The 17,286-nt window shown below is 48.4% G+C and overlaps 1 protein-coding gene across 5 annotated transcripts in view; it reads right to left on the reverse strand.

Moving 5' to 3' along the window:
- Positions 1-8,740: 8,740 nt before the first annotated feature.
- The window catches only part of FGFR2 (fibroblast growth factor receptor 2), a 103,967-nt gene continuing 95,421 nt past the window's right edge, over positions 8,741-17,286 (reverse strand). For 4 of the 5 annotated variants that reach the window (XM_066240422.1, XM_066240421.1, XM_066240419.1 and 1 more), the window contains 3 exons: positions 15,778-15,915; positions 14,178-14,283; positions 8,741-10,449 (listed from right to left, as the gene is read on the reverse strand). In XM_066240422.1, coding sequence (XP_066096519.1) covers positions 10,285-10,449; positions 14,178-14,283; positions 15,778-15,915 — 409 coding nt within the window. In that variant the 3' untranslated portion in view covers positions 8,741-10,284. Of the gene's footprint in view, positions 10,544-14,177; positions 14,284-15,777; positions 15,916-17,286 lie in introns of all 5 variants that reach the window. The other variant, XM_066240420.1, reaches the window with a different exon arrangement.

Consider the following 17,286-nt stretch of genomic DNA (forward strand, 5'->3'; position numbering starts at 1 on the left):
AAACCCCGCCCAGGCCAACTTCAGACCCGCGACTCTAATGGTCTTCTGGAACTATCCACGTCCACACCTCTCCTTCTTTCTGAACAGCTAGTGCACTCGCCCATAGACGCAGAGCCGGTCTGAAAGCTCCTTCTACGATGCACTTGGGGCACGTGAGATCTTAAATCATCAGAAGGCCCTATATCATGGGGCCACCAGAAGAACTAAATGTTGTTATTGTTCTGAAAAGCTGTGAAAGCCCCGTCTACAACGGCTTGTGTGCACACACACACAAACTTGCAACCACAAATACCTGCCTGGCTGCTGCCCAGGGCCCCTTTTCAGATTTGCCATGGGTCTACAGATGCCAGCCATGTAAATGAGGCCAGGCCAACAATGTGTACCTTTCAAGGGACACCCCTTACATTCTTACCTTCTCTCTCTCTCTCTCTCTCTCTCACACACACACACACACACACACATACACACTCACACCGGCCTTTCCCCGGGGATCTGCAGTGATGCCCACCTGGTTTCCCTTCTCATGGGTCCCCTTCATCTCCCGTCTCTTGCACTTGACTAAACTCACCTGCTTTCAGGTCAGAAAAGTAAGGGCCATAATGCTTGATTGGCTTTCAACCTCATTGAGAAGACAAGGGAAAAGCAGAAACCAGACCAAGTATTTTTATTCCCAGTCTCCATTCCCTGTACACATAGGCCGCATTTGTAGATTCTTGCCCTCCAGATCTGTTTACCTGGGGGAGTTGCGCCCCGATGTGCGGACCGAGTGGCTCTGTCATCTCAAGCTTTCGGCAATCTGACCTTGAGAGGTGATTTGAACTCCAGTTACTGGGAAGCAAATAGACAGTCACACTGAGTTGTGTGCCCAGGTGAGGGAAGGCATCTCCATCGTGATCTGTCCTGGGAGTGCCTTTGTGTTCAGAGAAGGGTCTGGACCAGGATGTGTGCCTACCTTCTCTTCCATGAAAACCTTCATGCATGCAAGAATACCGGAGCAACGGGAAAACAAAACCTGGCCAACACGATTGTGTAGAGAGCCACCCTGCCTGCCCCGAACGGGGTGTTCCAGCCGGGCCGCGGCTTCCAGCGCGTTACGGTACAAAGGTGCTCCTTCGCGGGGAGAGATCAGATTTACTTCCTGCCAAACAAGCATCATTCAACTCCGAATGTCAACCTCTCACCTTCCCTCCTTCTAGAAGAACCACATTATTTATTTAGCCTTTGGTTTGTGGATCTCTGTGGTAACCTTGTTTGGAAGAACACCGGGCATGTTGCTACACGGCGCTCCGGGGCAGAAAGGGCGCCAGGAAGGCCCGTTTAGACACATCATGTTGGCCACTAACTGTCTCCAAAGGATCTGAAAACATCCCGCATGGCCAAAGGGTATTATCTTCTACGACTTTCATCCCCACCCCCAGGCCTCTCTTTCAAGTCGACCCCCTTCTTGAAAGCATCACCCTATTTCAGGACCTTGTTATCTGCTACTGTCATTGCCCACAAGTCACCTGCATGGGCCTACCATCCAACTGGCACCTCATTCTCTAAGCCAGGGGTCACATGCTCTCTTGTAAAAAGCAATAGACTGGAATAATTTCAGCCTTTGTGGGCTGTGTGGTCTCTGTCGCAACTACTTAGCACAACACACACACACAATACATAAATGGGTGAGCATGGAGGTGTGGCAATAAAACTTCATATTTGGGCACTGAAATTTGAGGTTTATATCATTTTCATGTGTCACCAAATTTATCTATTTTTCCCTTCAACCATTTAAAAATGTAAAAGCCTTTCTTTCTTAGCTCGCGAGCAGCGCGGACAGCAGGCCAGCAGGCCAGATTTGGTCTGTGGGTGGTAGCTTGTCCACCCCTGACCTCTGAACCCAAGAACTGGACACGTCCCCCACGAGCCGCAGCCTCAGCCCCAACCCCAGCGATATCACTGTCCTTTCTGTGGTTTAATGTTCTGACTTTGCCTTTTTCATCCCTGGCTCCAGCTGCTGCTGGGTGACGGCCAGCCGTGAACCAGGACCTTCTGCATTTTGGTTAAATCTAAATTCAGGACAAAGCAACCAAAGGGCTCGTCTCATGGGGTGGAACGACGATGCCAGGAGGGGTCAGGGTTCCGATTTCCTCTCCTGCTGTGTTAGTGTATGCAGAGCCACACCAAACTTTTCCCAGAAGGGGCAAGTCAAGTCACAGGACAACGACACAGGGGCTCACGGACTGCATCCACGCTCCGTGAACTGCATCAACCCTCCAGAACACGCCAGCCATCTTCTCCCGCCTAAGCCTCTGCAGTCCACACTCGGGAATGGGATACCCGGCGGCCGACCAGAACCACTCACGATCTTGCCCACGGAATGGACAAAGTTTATTTCAACCTCTCTACCCTGTCCGGTAACACGCAAATGTCACGGTTTCCGAAGATGCCATGGGACGGCCCCTGAACAATCCACCATCATACCCTTTGCAAACACTGCATCGAACTGCCTCTAATTTTTCCATGTGACATTCCCTTTTGTCACAGTCCCCGTTTTTGGGGGGGGGGGGTTGTTGTTTTTTTGTATTTTTTTCTGAAGTTGGAAACAGGGAAGCAGTCAGACAGACTCCTGCGTGTGCCTGACCGGGATCCACCCGGCATGCCCACCAGGGGGCGATGCTCTGCCCATCTGGGGCGTCACTCTGTCGCGACCAGAGCCATTCTAGCTCCTGAGGCAGAGGCCAAGGAGCCATCCCCAGCACCCGGGCCAACTTTTTGCTCCAATGGAGCCTTGGTTGCAGGAGGGGAAGAGAGAGACAGGGAGGAAGGAGAGGGGGAGGGGTGGAGAAGCAGATGGGCGCTTCTCCTGGTGCCCTGGCCGGGAATTGAACCCGGGACTCCTGCACACCAGGCCGATGCTCTACCACTGAGCCAACCGGCTAGGGCTACGGTCCCTGTTTTGATTTGTGTGTAATAACGAGGTACCCGGAGCCAGAGAGGAGCTTCCCTTGTAAACACCCTCCCGAACTTCTGCTTCTGTGCTGGTCTGCTTTTCCTCCCCGTCACAGCTGGAGCGGTGCAGTTCTAAAGTGGTTGGATTGTCCCTTAAGAGGGTTGCCGGCTGCGGTTGTACAGCAAACCCTTATTTATATCATAAAAAGGGAACAGGTTGAATGTGGCAAACGTCATTTCATGATTTTTAATCATTTTTTTTCCTTTGTTATTTTTTAATTGAATGCATTGGCATGACATTGGTTAATCCAATAACATAGGTTTCAGGTGTACAATTCTATAACACATCATCCAAATATTGCATTGTGTGCTCACCACCCCAAGTCAAGTCTCCTTCCATCACCATTTACCCCTCCTTCCCCTCCTTCTGCATCCCCACCCCTCCCCCTCTGGTGATCACCACACTGCCATCTATGGTTTCTTTTCCCCTTCCTCCCTTCACCTTGTTCACCCAGCCCACTAATGCCCCTGCCCTCTGACGGCTGTCAGTCTGTCCTCTATGAGTCTGTTTTTATTTTGTTACTTTATTTGGTTCATTCGTTCATTTTGAGCATTATGTTTACTGACTTAAAATTTATTAAAAGTTTTTGTATAAAGGAGGGGGGGCGCCTAGACATGACCCTAGTGAAATTCACACACAAATGACTAGCAATTTCCATAGATTTCTTCAGTAATGACCATTATAGATAAATATACATATATACACACACACACACACACACACACACACAGAGTTTTCTTTAACTCTGTCTCTAGATCTGCATCTCTGTGTGTGTCTGTATCGACGGATAGGTAGAAAGGATAGCTGCTAATACAGTGTGTCCGTAAAGTCATGGTACACTTTTGACCAGTCACAGGAAAGCAACAAAAGATGATAGAAATGTGAAATCTGCACCAAATAAAAGAAAAACTCTCCCAGTTTCATACCTATTCAGTGCAGTTTGATATGGGCTCATGCACAGATTTTTTAGGGCTCCTTAGGTAGCTATCCCGTAGAGCCTCTACAGACTCATCACTGACTGATGGCCTACCAGAATGGGGTTTCTCCACCAAACTGCCGGTTTCCTTCAACTGCTTATCCCACCCAGTAATGTTACTCCTATGTGGTGGCGCTTCATTATAAACACGCCAATATTCACGTTGCACTTTGGTCACGGATTCGAATTTAGTGAGCAACAGAAACACACTGAACTTTCCTCTGTACCATCCACATCTCGACTGACATGGCCGTGGGCTGCTCCGCTGTATACACGGTGTTACGTCATCATCTGCGCATGCGTACATGCTGCCACATCATCCTACAGAAACTGGGAGGGTTTTCCTTTTATTTGGTGCAGATTTCACATTTCTATCGTCTTTTGATGCTTTCCTGTGACCGGTCAAAAGTGCACCATGACTTTATTTGAGTGCCACATCGCAGGCCCCATGTTTATGGTTAGGGAAATTCTCATTTAATTCCATAATCATTTGAGAAAGAGATTATTTGTCACCCCACTTACAGACCAAGGAAACATTTCCTCCTTTATTCTTTCTTTTTTTTCTGTTCGTTTGTTTTGAAACAAAGCCAGAAGTGATGGCGGTGGGTGTATTAGTTTCAGGTGTATGCCAGGGTGGTTAGACAACCTGTTCCTTCTGATATTCCCAGTGCCCACGTGGCACCATACAGAGTTCTTCTTAATTTATCCATAAGGGTTCTCTGCCCTTTGCAAGTACACCAGGCTGAGGATTCCAACTTGGGGGAGAAACAGGCAAGATCCAGTCTCAGTGCCTAGGACTAAGGAATTAGAAGAACGAGCCTACCAAGGCACAACCCGAAAGGACGCAGTGTCCTGAGCCACACGGGGAAAAGTCACTTACCTGCATATGGACTGGACGCCTGCTTCTGACTCTCGGAGTCAGCTGTGCACCTGAGAAGAAACCCGCCACCTCTGGTTTTGAAAGTCCCCAGAGGATGGCCAGACCTGCTGGAGTTCCTAAATGGCTAACACTGACCATCTCATATTCACTCTCCTACCCACCTCGTGTGACCTCTGAGACACAACTTGGAGGCAATCTGAAGAGGCACATCAACCCCTCCAGTACCACCTGGCAACCCCAAGGAAAAAAAGACACAAGTAGGGCCCCGTTCCAGAACGTCACTTAATACTGGAGGGCTTCTGCAGCCTCTCCAGCCAAGTCATTGCAAGGCTTCCTGAGGATGAAACGTGAGAGAAGATAAACTTTGCATTCCTCTTTAAACACATCCAAAAACAAATCACATCAAAACGCAGGCTGGAGGAGGAGGGCTCCGACGTGCATACATAAGTCATGGTGCATTAATCAGGGCCGGTGGATTGCTCACACTCGCTGGACTTGATTTGTAGTAAAGCTGGGGACATGGGGCAGAGATGCACACACCAATTCCAGCCAGAAAGAATCACTTGCCCTTTGCATCACCGGGCACTGCTTCCTGTTCTCAGCCAACAGGAAAGAAGACATGGAACTGATCCACTCACAGCCCCTCTATTGCACGAGGCTCCACTGAGCCCTCTTTGCTACCTTGGCCATTATATCAGAGCAAAAGCTGGGCCAAATCATTGAAGTCAGGTATTTTGTTCCAGAAAACCCAATAAGGTATTATGTATCTTTGATCCATGATCCGAATGGCATCTCAGCTATTAAATTCTTAGAAAGACATTTCACACCCACCAGGAAGGCTGTCATAACTAGAGCCACATAACAAGAGACTGACAAGGATATGGAAAACTGGAACCCTCCTCTATCGCTAGTGAGAATGTAAAATAGTGCCACTGCTTTGGAAAAATAGTCTGGCCGTTCCTCAAAAGTTTAAACAGTATCCCTAAGACCCTGCAATTCCACGGTTAGGTCGGCACCCAAGAATGAACATGCATGTCCAACAAAAACCAGTACACGGACGTTCACAGCAGCCCTGTCCCTAGTAGCCAAAGAGTGGCCACAACCCAGATGTCCATCAGCTGAGGAATACATAAACAGTGGAGTATGATTTGGCAACTAAAAAGGAATGAAGTGCTGGTAGACGCTACAACATGGACACATCTTAAAAATTAAGCCGAGTGAGAGAAACCAGATGCAAGACGCCGTGTTCTATGATCCCATGTATGTAAAATGGCTAGAATGGGCGAGTCTGTAGACAGAGAGCAGACAGGTGGTTGAAAGGGCTGGGGGAAGGGAGAAATGGGGGTGACTGCTCCTTAGTACAGGACTTCTTTTTGGAATGATAAAAATCTTCCTGAAGTAGATGGACGCAATGGTTGCATCCTTATAAATACACACACACACACACACAAATCACAAACATACATATTCTTCAGAATAAGTTTTATGGCCTAACCAGAGCCGAGCTAAGCTCCTCCATACAGGTAGCCCTCACAGCAAGACCACAAGGCTGGTTACAGCCAGTTTCACAGTTGAGAAAATGAAGGTCCGGATAGAATCCGTGACTTGCCCGGGATCACGCAGCTGTGAGAAATAAACGAATCCAACTCTGTCCCAACCCGGCGTCTACCGTCTTTCTCCTGATACTGCATAGGCGGCAGTCTTGTTTACTTAGACCATTACCCAACCACATGACCCTCAAAAACCTCAAGCTCCTCATCTGGCAGAGCAGAAACCTCTGTACCTCTGCCTTTCTAGAGCCTCAATTATACAGTTCAAGGTAGCAGACCAACTCCTTGTTTCCAGGGTTGGTGGCTGGGTCCTCGATCCAGAGCCAAGTCTGCCACATGTTCTACTGGAACCACGTGTTTCCGGTTCCTGAGGGCAGGGGTTGGGATCAAGGGCCGCACAGAATCTGGTGGAGGAACGCTTCCTGAGGGAAGGAGGGAGGGGTAAGGCCGAGTAGTAGATAGGTACCTGGACCCTAGGGGATCCACAAAACTCTCCTGAATGCCGTTCTTTGCCCTGCTCCTCTGTCGTCCCCACCATGCCTGCTGCCACCAGCTGAACTGTCGGAGGTGGCCCCTGGAACACCCCCTTCCCAGGCAGAGTCAGCAGGGCCAGGCCCTACCCTTTCCTCACCATCAGTTCTTTTGCAAATGAACTGATGTCAGGTCTCAACAATCACACCGCTTGTCACCATCAAACTAATTCCCATTGCTTTCTTAGGTGTAAGGATGAGAAGGGGGGCGGGGCATAAGCTGCAGGATTCCTACCAGGCCCCTCTTCTGTTTATTTAGGGCAGGTCTCAAAAATAACAGTAGTTCCCATCTTTCTCATGGACCACACCTCCTTCTTTCCCTTGATGGCAAATCTCTCGCTCAAAATAATTTTAAAACTAAAATGGCCAACAACATAGGACCGTAATCTACACCGTCTACTAAAAAGCCATTTCCTTATCCCGTCAGTCTCAAAAGCAGAGAATACACACAACGGATCCTCAAAGGATGAACGTGGATGGGAGGCTCTGCTTTCCACACCCCTGCAGACCAGCAAGTCCATCCTCACCTCGGCCACGGATCCCACTGGCGAAAACGCCCAGGGGCTGGAGAGTTTTCTGTACACATGTGGTTAAAGGCTGTTTTCACTTGGTTTTCTTTTTCTTATTAAGTGAGAGGCAGGGAGGCAGACGGTCTCCCGCATGCACCCCAACCAGGATCCACCCAGCAAGCCCCCTTTGGGGCAATGCTCTGCCCATCTGGGGCCACTGCTCCATTGCTCAGGCAACTGAGCTATTTAGCTATTTAGCACCTGAGGCAGCCTCCATGGAGCCATCCTCGGCGCCTGGGGCCAACTTGTTTGAGCCATTGGAGCCATGGCTGCAGGAGAGAGGAAAGGAGGGAGAGAGAGAGAGAGAGAAAGAGAGAGAGAGAGGCTAGAGAAGCATATAGGTGCTTCTTCTGTGTGCCCTGACTGCAGATCGAACCCGGGACTTCCACACACTGGGCCAACCGGCCAGGGCCAGCTTTCACTTATTTTTTAAAAATCACTTACTTTGGGGTGGAATGATAACCCTCTCTACAGGAAATAAATGGTACATGGCACAGGAGATTGGTCAATGCAGAACTGAGACTAGAAGTCACTCTCTAGATGGCTGGCATGACCCTCACTCCACTACTGACCCCTCAAACGCAGCAAAGACCCCAGCGAGGACACTTTTTCATCACCAATGACCCCATAAGGTTCTGAGAGCATGGCTGAGGTTTAGGAGAAGCCAGGCCCTTCGTCTGTCTCCCTTTCCTGGGGTGGGAACGGGCCGGCAGATACAATGAAAACCTGAAGGGTCCTAGATTCGCATCTGTCAACAGGCAAAGCGCTGCTGCTCATTTCTGACACTTGGTGGTGTGGGAATGAGTCAAGTTAATTTGTTCAAGTTGTCTTTTTTGAAATTTTGAAGCAAACTCAACTCTCTGTACATTATGAGGGGGCCAGCTGAAAGGTTTCAAGGTCCCCCGGTATCTGGGTCTTCTAAATGTCTCCCCTCTGAACAACTCCCATGCTTGCAATACCTCCCACCTACAAAGCTCCCTCCCACGCCGTTTGCCCTCTCTCTTCCTCTGGGAGCAGCTGGGGCCCAGAAAGGTACGATAACTCCCTGCGGTTGTAAGCAACAGAGCTAAGGGCTCGAACCAACCCCGTGATTTCCCATGGGATCCACATGTCCAAGGTCCTGCGGTCCCCGCCACTGGTAATAAGCGAGACCTCCCCAGCCCCGCCTTCTCCTGCAACCACACAAACAGCACCAAGTCTGCGCCTCTGAGCACAGGAAACCATTTGGCGAGAGACACGAGTATTAAAAAAATAAGCTGCGTGACATTTATTTTGTCTTGTTAACATTAATATCTGTAGAAACATTTTTATTGTCAGTATAAAAATTAACAGGTTTTATTAAATACTTTCTCCAATTTCACAACACGCAAAATCAGTGTATTCCGCGTCCATGGTGCGTGGCTACGGCAAAGTGAGCGGGTGTTTCAGGAAGCTAAACATGAGAGTTTCATACGAACGCACAGCATGGCAATGCTTCGTCTTGATGCTGGTATTGAGGCCGGATCTGCTGGTGAGGTCCTGCCAGGAGACGGAAGCAATCCCTTAAAAAGATGGAAGCATCCCTCAAAACTATCAGCAGAAGAACAACTCAGTGTTTCAATTTTCTACAATGAGTCGTAAAGATCCTAAAAGGCTTTCTCAGACGCCAATAAATCTGGAAGCCATTATCAGAACTCACCGAAGAGAATACAGGCTAATCTGATTACCGCGCAACTCCAGAGCAGTGGCCAGCGGCTGGAGAGAGGTACGTTCTGCTATTATCTCAGCTAAGGTCCATCCTGGAGAGATGGATTAAGGCATCTTTTTAAGAGAACGCTGGTCCCATTTGCCCTGGGAAGTCCAGTTAAAGGTCACACGGGCCCAGTGACAGAGCTGCCCAGCAAAACACAACATGGGCTCTAATAATATGGGCATGTAGGTGGTTGAAGAACAATCTTCCGACAGCAGAGTTTAAACACAATCCAAAACTTCCTTCTTCCCCAAATTAGTCCTATCCTGTAAATATTTCTCTTCTCAAAGGATCTGATAACTAGTTAAATCCAAGCAATAGATTAACTAGTCTTTTATGCATTGCCTGCATAGAAATGCCACTTAAATTACAAAAAAAAACCAAACTATAAATGATTAATTGTTTTTGTATATTACCAATCCATTAATAAATTAATGTTATACCATTTTCCCTGAAAGCAAAAGTATTTTCCACCTCTGCTCGGTGAAAATTAAGAAACTCTGTGTAAGAACAGCATTTAGCAAATAGCTACTTTAAAAACAAAAAAAGAAAAAAAAGAGAGAGAGACCAATTTTCTAGGTGCACTGGGACATCCTTTTAAAATCAATACAAAAAATAATTCCTTGTAAATATATAATATATATTTATACATAATTTGAATATATTTACATACATCCAGCACCTATATACTGCCATTGTGCTCTGTAAGTGTGTGCCAACATATATTTTCTCCAATTATTACAAAATTCACAAGGAAGGCAAAGCGTATGTTTTGCCTCGAGTCCAGCTGGTCCCCAGCCAGTACCCACGGCGGGTCATGGACACGTGGTGGCCCATGGCAGTCCATCGCCCCAGAAACATTCTTCTTCTTCTGGTGAAGATGACAAGTTTCCAACTGTATAAATTCTTTACACGTGTGCCGATTACTTCGCCCATTATTTACTCCTCTGATCCATATATACAAGCGGAGACAGCGCGCTCCCAGAGGCACTGCCTCCCTACTCAGTGTAGCTAGGCTCCTGGCACCGCCCTGTTTGGGGATGGGAGGACCGGCTCGCTCATGTTTTAACATTGCCGTTTATGTGTGAGTACTGAGGAAGGCATGGTTCGTAAGGCATAGGGTCCGGAGAGAAAACAGAGTCATCTCCCGAAGAACAAGAGCTCCTTGTGTCGGGGTAACTAGGTGAGTACTGTTCGAGAGGCTGACTGAGGTCCAAGTATTCCTGAAAGAAGGGAAGAGAAGACGTTTTTATTTCATCTCGGGTCAGGATAACAAGGTGAATACGGTTCGAGAGGCTGACTGAGGTCCAAGTATTCCTGAAAGAAGGGAAGAGAAGACTTTTATTCCAAACGCAGGCTCTGGGGGCATTGCTACGGGAGTTGGGACTGGACGGGGGTACCCCTTAAAGGTGTGGAGACCCAGCCCACCCTGGCTGCACAAAGACCTCCTTGAGATCCCAACCCTATTTATTCTAGACTGCCCTTAACTTTTCTTTTACAACCTGTCACGAATAAACGGCTGCCAAAGAGGGACCGCTAAAACCTAGCTGGACTGGAGGTGCTCAGACCCAGACGACCTGTTCACCACCTGCCTCCTCGCTACAGCACAGGGTTCAAATTTGAGCCCCAGCACAGTGAAAAAGCATTAAGATGTGGATTCCCAGGACCCCTCTAAATAGTTTAGACCACGAGTATTTATTCTATGAATTACATTTTACTATTGTAGTTTCTAGGTTAATTTAAGGGCAAGATGTCTTCATTCAGTGGGTAATTTCACAGATGCAATTCATTACTCTCAGAAGCTCTCTGAGTTAGAAATGTAAACAAGTTCACAAAAACCTTGGATAGGCTTGTGTAGATTAAATCCACAACGGACTGTTAAAGAAAAGTTTAGGGAAACAGAGGTTAAAGTTTCAATGTTTTGAAGGTTTGAAATTCAGAAAGGCCCTTCTGCTCCTACAGCTCCTGTGGGTGGCCCCAGAAGAACTAACATCTTCTCTTGACTTGGGACACGGGAAGAACCCAGTCTGTGCTTGGATGGTTTGTGGGTTAACAGTGGTTTTCAACATTTTAAAAATGGTTAGGGAAAAAAAAAAATCAAAAGAAAATGAGTATCTCATGGCATTTAAAATGATATAAAATGACAAAATTCCGCCCTGGCCGGTTGGCTCAGCGGTAGAGCGTCGGCCTAGCGTGCGGAGGACCCGGGTTCGATTCCTGGCCAGGGCACACAGGAGAAGCGCCCATTTGCTTCTCCATCCCTCCGCCGCGCCTTCCTCTCTGTCTCTCTCTTCCCCTCCCGCAGCCAAGGCTCCATTGGAGCGGAGATAGCCCGGGCACTGGGGATGGCTCTGTGGCCTCTGCCTCAGGCGCTAGAGTGGCTCTGGTCGCAATATGGCAACGCCCAGGATGGGCAGAGCATTGCCCCCTGGTGGGCAGAGCCTCGCCCCTGGTGGGCGTGCCGGGTGAATCCCGGTCGGGCGCATGCGGGAGTCTGTCTGACTGTCTCTCCCCGTTTCTAGCTTCAGAAAAATGAAAAAAAAAAAAAAAAAAAGACAAAATTCCCATACAACTGAAATATGAGGGGTCCATCAAGTTTTCTCCGGAACACAGACACACCCCGTGTGCACACTATCTGTGGCTCTTTCTCCACGTAAGGAGGAGTCGAGTTGCTGCGACAGAGGCCATATGGCCCCCAGGGCTGCAAATATTGTTATTTCCTCTGGCCCTTTCCAGAGAAGGCTTGCAGACCCCTGCTCTGACACTATGGAAAGCTTTCTAAACTGGGCAACTTCTTGGGTCTCACTGCCTCCTCCGGGCTAGCGCACGAGGGTGCTTCTGCTCACACGCCCGGAAGCCAACAGCCATTCCAGCACACGTGGCTTTGCTGAGAGGGGGAGTAAAAAGTGCAGACCACAGTGCAAATGCCCTCAGTGTTATCACAAAAGAGCCCACAGAATGTTGGTGACTCATTGGAAAAGGAAAAAAAAATCCCACCCCCAAAAAACAAAAAAAACAAACAAACCCCAAAACCGCTATAATTCATCAGTAGAGGTTGGCAAAAGAACGAGTCCCCCATTCTCGAATGGGGGATGTGTCAGTTCCAACAACATCAGCATTAACCACACAACTGGAAACAAACCCGCCCACCACATCAAAGGGCACTTTTTGCTTACAATGATAAAAATGAAATTTTGTCCTAAATGGAACCATTTTTCTCGAGCATATGGTAATGATTTTCAGAAGGAAAGAAAACTTCGACTTTTTTTTTTATATCCGTTAGACAATATGGCATTCTGTTTTTTTATTTTATTTTAGAATGCTGGATGTAAATTTCAGTATGAACGGACCCACTAAATGTAAACATATAAATATCAAGCATGGAGCACGGACGTAAGGTCATTAAAATGGAACATCAGTGATTTCCCAGTTTCTAAATGAAGCCATAAATGTTCAGATCTGATAGGAAAAAATAGGAATATCAGTGGATTCCAAGTTTAGGGCTAAAGGAACTTATACTAGAAACAACAATTTTGGCAGGAGAAGAAAGTTGGGGGTTTTTTCTCCCCCCTTGAACTGTTCCTTTCAACTTCTGAAGGTCAGCTGTATTCATTTAAACGCAATCTCTGCCTTTATCAGCCAGTCAGACTCACAAGATAATGTTGCTGCTTATGGCTTCATATCATATCTAATTTTTTTTTTCAATCTCTCTAAAACGATTACATGTATTATTCAAGAATAAAGTCAACGTCTTTTTTTCCCCCTAAAATCTTTAGGCAATTTTAACTGGTGGTGGTGGTGTTAAGACAACTCTGTGTTTTGGAAATGTTTGTGTGTTGTTTTCTTTCTCCCATTGAAAGAAATACTGCTCTGCAGCCAAGTATCTCAAATTCATTCACCAACCATCTCTCTCCATCCTGGGCTCTCCGGCGTGGGTGGGTGTGTCATTCCATTCCCACTTGAATCATGCTCCTGCCTCCATCCCTGAATCTACTCTAATGTGCACACTGAGGCAACCAATGACATGGCTGAACTCAGACAGCAGACAGCGAGTGACAGTTGGTATCGATTATATATATTTTCTAAAAAATGAACATTTTAGCAACAGGTACAAGTTTCCCTTTCAGAACCATATAAGACAGTGGTCCCCAACCTTTTTGTGGGCCACGGACCGGTTTAATGTCAGAAAATATTTTCACGAACCAGCCTTTAGGGTGGGATGGATAAATGTATCACGTGACAGAGACAAGCGTCAAGAGTGAGTCTTAGACGGATGTAACAGAGGGAATCTGGTCATTTAAAAAAAAACACGTCATTCAGACTTAAATATAAATAAAACGGAAATAACGTAAGTTATTTATTCTTTCTCTGCGGACCGGTACCAAATGGCCCACGGACCGGTACCGGTCCGCGGCCCAGGGGTTGGGGACCACTGATATAAGTCACTCATTCTAAGAAACGGTGTGCCCACGTAGATGCACCCAGGCAGAGACTGCAAGCTAACACTGTCACCAGGCAGGGTCACGTGCCACGTGTCCGCCGGACTGGAGGGCACCCAGGCTCAGCCGTGCCCGCACCTCAGGAGCTCTTGCGCGGGTTACCAGAAGCCACGGGGGGGGGGGGGGCTCCATCCCACACAAACCCCAGCCTCGCAGCTGGGCATTTCCTCCACCTCCCCACTCGCCGACGCGTACCCTGGACCCAGCACAGCCCCTGTGAGCCACGGTGAGGGGCACCCTCACACAGGGGCCTCAATCTTTGATGTCGTGGGTCAGGGTTCGCAAGATGCAGCAGAAAATCAGGGTTTGGGAAGAACACACAGTTTAACTCTGTCTGGCCCCTGTGGGCAAGAGGATAAACGATACCACAGACTCCAACAGGGGGCAGTCTGCATGGACAAAGGCGAGCTGGTCCCGAGCAAGGACCCTGGCTTCTGGCGGGAGCGCCTTACCTCGTTGGTGGTGAGAGTGAGGATCCGGTCCAAGTCTTCGACCAACTGCTTGAACGTCGGTCTCTGTGAGGGCACCGCGTGCCAGCAGTCCCTCATCATCATGTACCTGGGCAGAAATGGATTTCCTGGGTGAACCGATTTTGTAAGTATGGGGAACACGGCGATCGGTTGGTTTTAATGGGCATAGGAGGTGTGCCCCACATCATGAAAAGGTATCAGAACTTTATTAAGCAACTAAATCAGAGAAGGAGTCTTCACTTTCTCCAAAAGAGTCACTGCTTGGACTCGCTAAAAGGGCAATTTGGTTTATAGAAACATCTCTCCCCATCATGTCTGAGGAAGGCAGAGGCCACCGAGGAAGGCCCGTCTCTGTTTTCATTGTCACGGGGATCGCTAGTATCTACGCGGGAGTCTTTGGGTTTTCCTCTAATGACTCGAGTGAACAAAGGTCCCTCAGTTTAAAAAAAAAAAATCAAGTTTGCAAACTACAACTTCAAGATAAAGTTCTTCTGAATTAATCCTAAGGTTCTTCTGAATTAATCCGCCATCGCGGGGCTGCCCGTGAACTTCCTGATTAGCTCCTGGACAGGCCCAGGTTCCCAGGCCTTATCTTGATGATAGGTTTCGACAGCCCTTCCATATTAGAAAGAGGGCAACAGGAAAGACAAACAGCACAATAAGTGCCTTTATAGAAGGTGCTATAAAACGACTTCCACCATACACCAGAAAGCACTCCCAGCATTACGGATATAAAATCCCCATGAAACGCTACACAATAGACCGCAGCGTCCGGGACAATCACTCTTCTTAGCTAATCCTAGCGGGGAGGGCGGACAGACTCCCTGGCAGAGCGCTGATTTCATTGCACAAGACACATGTCACCAACACAACATAATTCCACTGATGGCGTGGGGTCAGTTTCTCTAGAAACCAGCTCACGGTTTTAGAGTCAGATCTGGGACTGTGGGGATTGCACCTGGACGCATTTTTAATTCTCTGTGCTAAAATGGTCAAACTATAGGTAACCAGACCCGAGATCCTTCGCACTGAGGAAATGTGGTCAGTGTCAAACTCTAACAGCCGCGTTCAGTGGTCACAAGGGGGCTGCAGAAGCCCCCGTTCTCCATGCGTGGTGATGGGGCCAGCCCACCCAGCGAGGGGAGGCCCTGCTGGCCCTTTGATCCTACACTCTGTCGGGCAGCCCCACGGCTTTCTAGCTTGTGTGTGAGGGAGGGCCAGCTGTATCTTCCTGTCATTCTGAGGAAGGACCACAGCAAGGCACAGCACAGTGGCCCAGGACGATCACTGTGTATCCCTCGGTGAAGTAGGGAGACCTCGCCAGACAGCCCAACACCCTCTGTGATTTAGAGCTCACTGCCTGCACCTCAGAACGATGCTCTTTCTCCGAGACAGGCCTGGCTGTCAGCACAGCTATCTATCTCAGTGCTGGGATTGAGCCCAGAAAGCTTCAGCATTTCTTCTCAGAGCATGTTTAGAAAATTGGGGGCCGAGGAGTGGGGGGCTTAGAAAACTGACATAAGTCAGAAATGCTATCGGCGTGGCGGGCCCACTGCGCATCGGGACAGACGATGGCCCTTACAGTTCGTTGGTGCAGTTCGCCGGCTTGTCCATCCTGTGTCCTTCCTTGAGCAGCTTAAAGAGTTCCTCCACGGGGATCCCAGGGTAGGGTGAGCCCCCGAGAGTGAAGATCTCCCACATCAACACCCCGAAGGACCAGCTGCAAAGAGAGAGAGCAGAGCGTTACTAACCCGCCCAAACCCCAGGAAGTCAGACGTGTTCCGTTAATCAATAAACACCCATCCCTTCTTGCGTTCAAAGACCAACACCCCGTGCCCTCCTGCAGGTCCCTACAGGCCCTCCCTGCTCCCCCGGGCAGGAAGATGTCGATGGGGAGATGTCCAGTGGAATTTCCCACCAACAGCCGGGTGGCGGCAAACCATCACTCTTATTTTCTTTTTGGTGGAGGTTTGAGATTGTTGGGTTTTTGTTTTTTTTCCTTCTGCTACTCTCAAAGTGATTTGTCTTAAAAGAAGTGTCAGCAACATGAAGATCTCAAATCCTAAGCTCCTGTCTAACTCTTCCATCGACCTATGTGCCTGCAGGACTGTGACCTACCAGGAGGGGCAGTGGGCAGGATAAGGCCAGTCCGGGAAGCGTATTTTGGGAGATAACAGATGCCCAGTGTGGCCAGTGAAGCATCAAGGGCACAAAGGTCCCTGGGTCACTAAGGCCATGAAGGGAGTGAGACCGGTGCTGGCATTAGGATGAAGGATGAATCCTGTGATCCAGGTGAGTGTCATCCAACAGGAGCTGAAAACGTCTCACGGGGCCCAACTGACCCCTGACCCTGCCGAGACCCACAGTGGCCCTTTCTGAGCCTCATTCATGAGGCTCAGTCCCAGGGATGATCAAGTCGAGAATCCCATGTGTATCTACGTCACTGTGGCTCAGGAAACACGCCCTTCCCGACTCTATTTGGGTGAGTTTCTAAGTTGGAACTGTTGCCCGTCTGTTCGGAGCCAAAGCAGGGACAGAACACAGTTAGTGTGCTCACTGCAACCATGGCAACCACGGTGCCCCCCCACCCCCCTCCCCATGGCTGAGGAAGCCATTCTCACAGCACAAAATTCATGACATCCCCAAACATCCTTCTGCTCACACAAAAAGTAGCTCAACTATTTTTTTTTTAACTTTTTATTTTGGAATAATTACAGACTCCTAGATACTCGCAAACCAGTACAGAGAAATCCTCTGTTATCTTTCAACCCAATAGCCAAACTGACCATTCTATAATACCAGTTGGAGCTGACCCTGATAACATTTTTAAGTGCATCGTAATAGGAATACTATATATATAGTTCTCACTATAGTCCTGTAAGTAGCAAGGATGCTCTGACAAGACCAGAATGTCTCCAAAGGATACACAGAGCAAGTAGGTCTTGTAGAGGTCACCTGAGCAGGACCAGGCCCTACCCAGCCACCTCTCTAAGGACAAACCTGGGATGGGAGAAAATTCTACAAACTCCCCTCAAGGAGGAAAGCTTCAGGATTCCTTTGTTAAGGGAGCGAAGAACATGCCAACAGCTTG

Source organism: Saccopteryx bilineata, chromosome 7 (genome assembly GCF_036850765.1).
Source record: "Saccopteryx bilineata isolate mSacBil1 chromosome 7, mSacBil1_pri_phased_curated, whole genome shotgun sequence".
Classification (NCBI taxonomy): Eukaryota; Metazoa; Chordata; class Mammalia; order Chiroptera; family Emballonuridae; genus Saccopteryx; species Saccopteryx bilineata.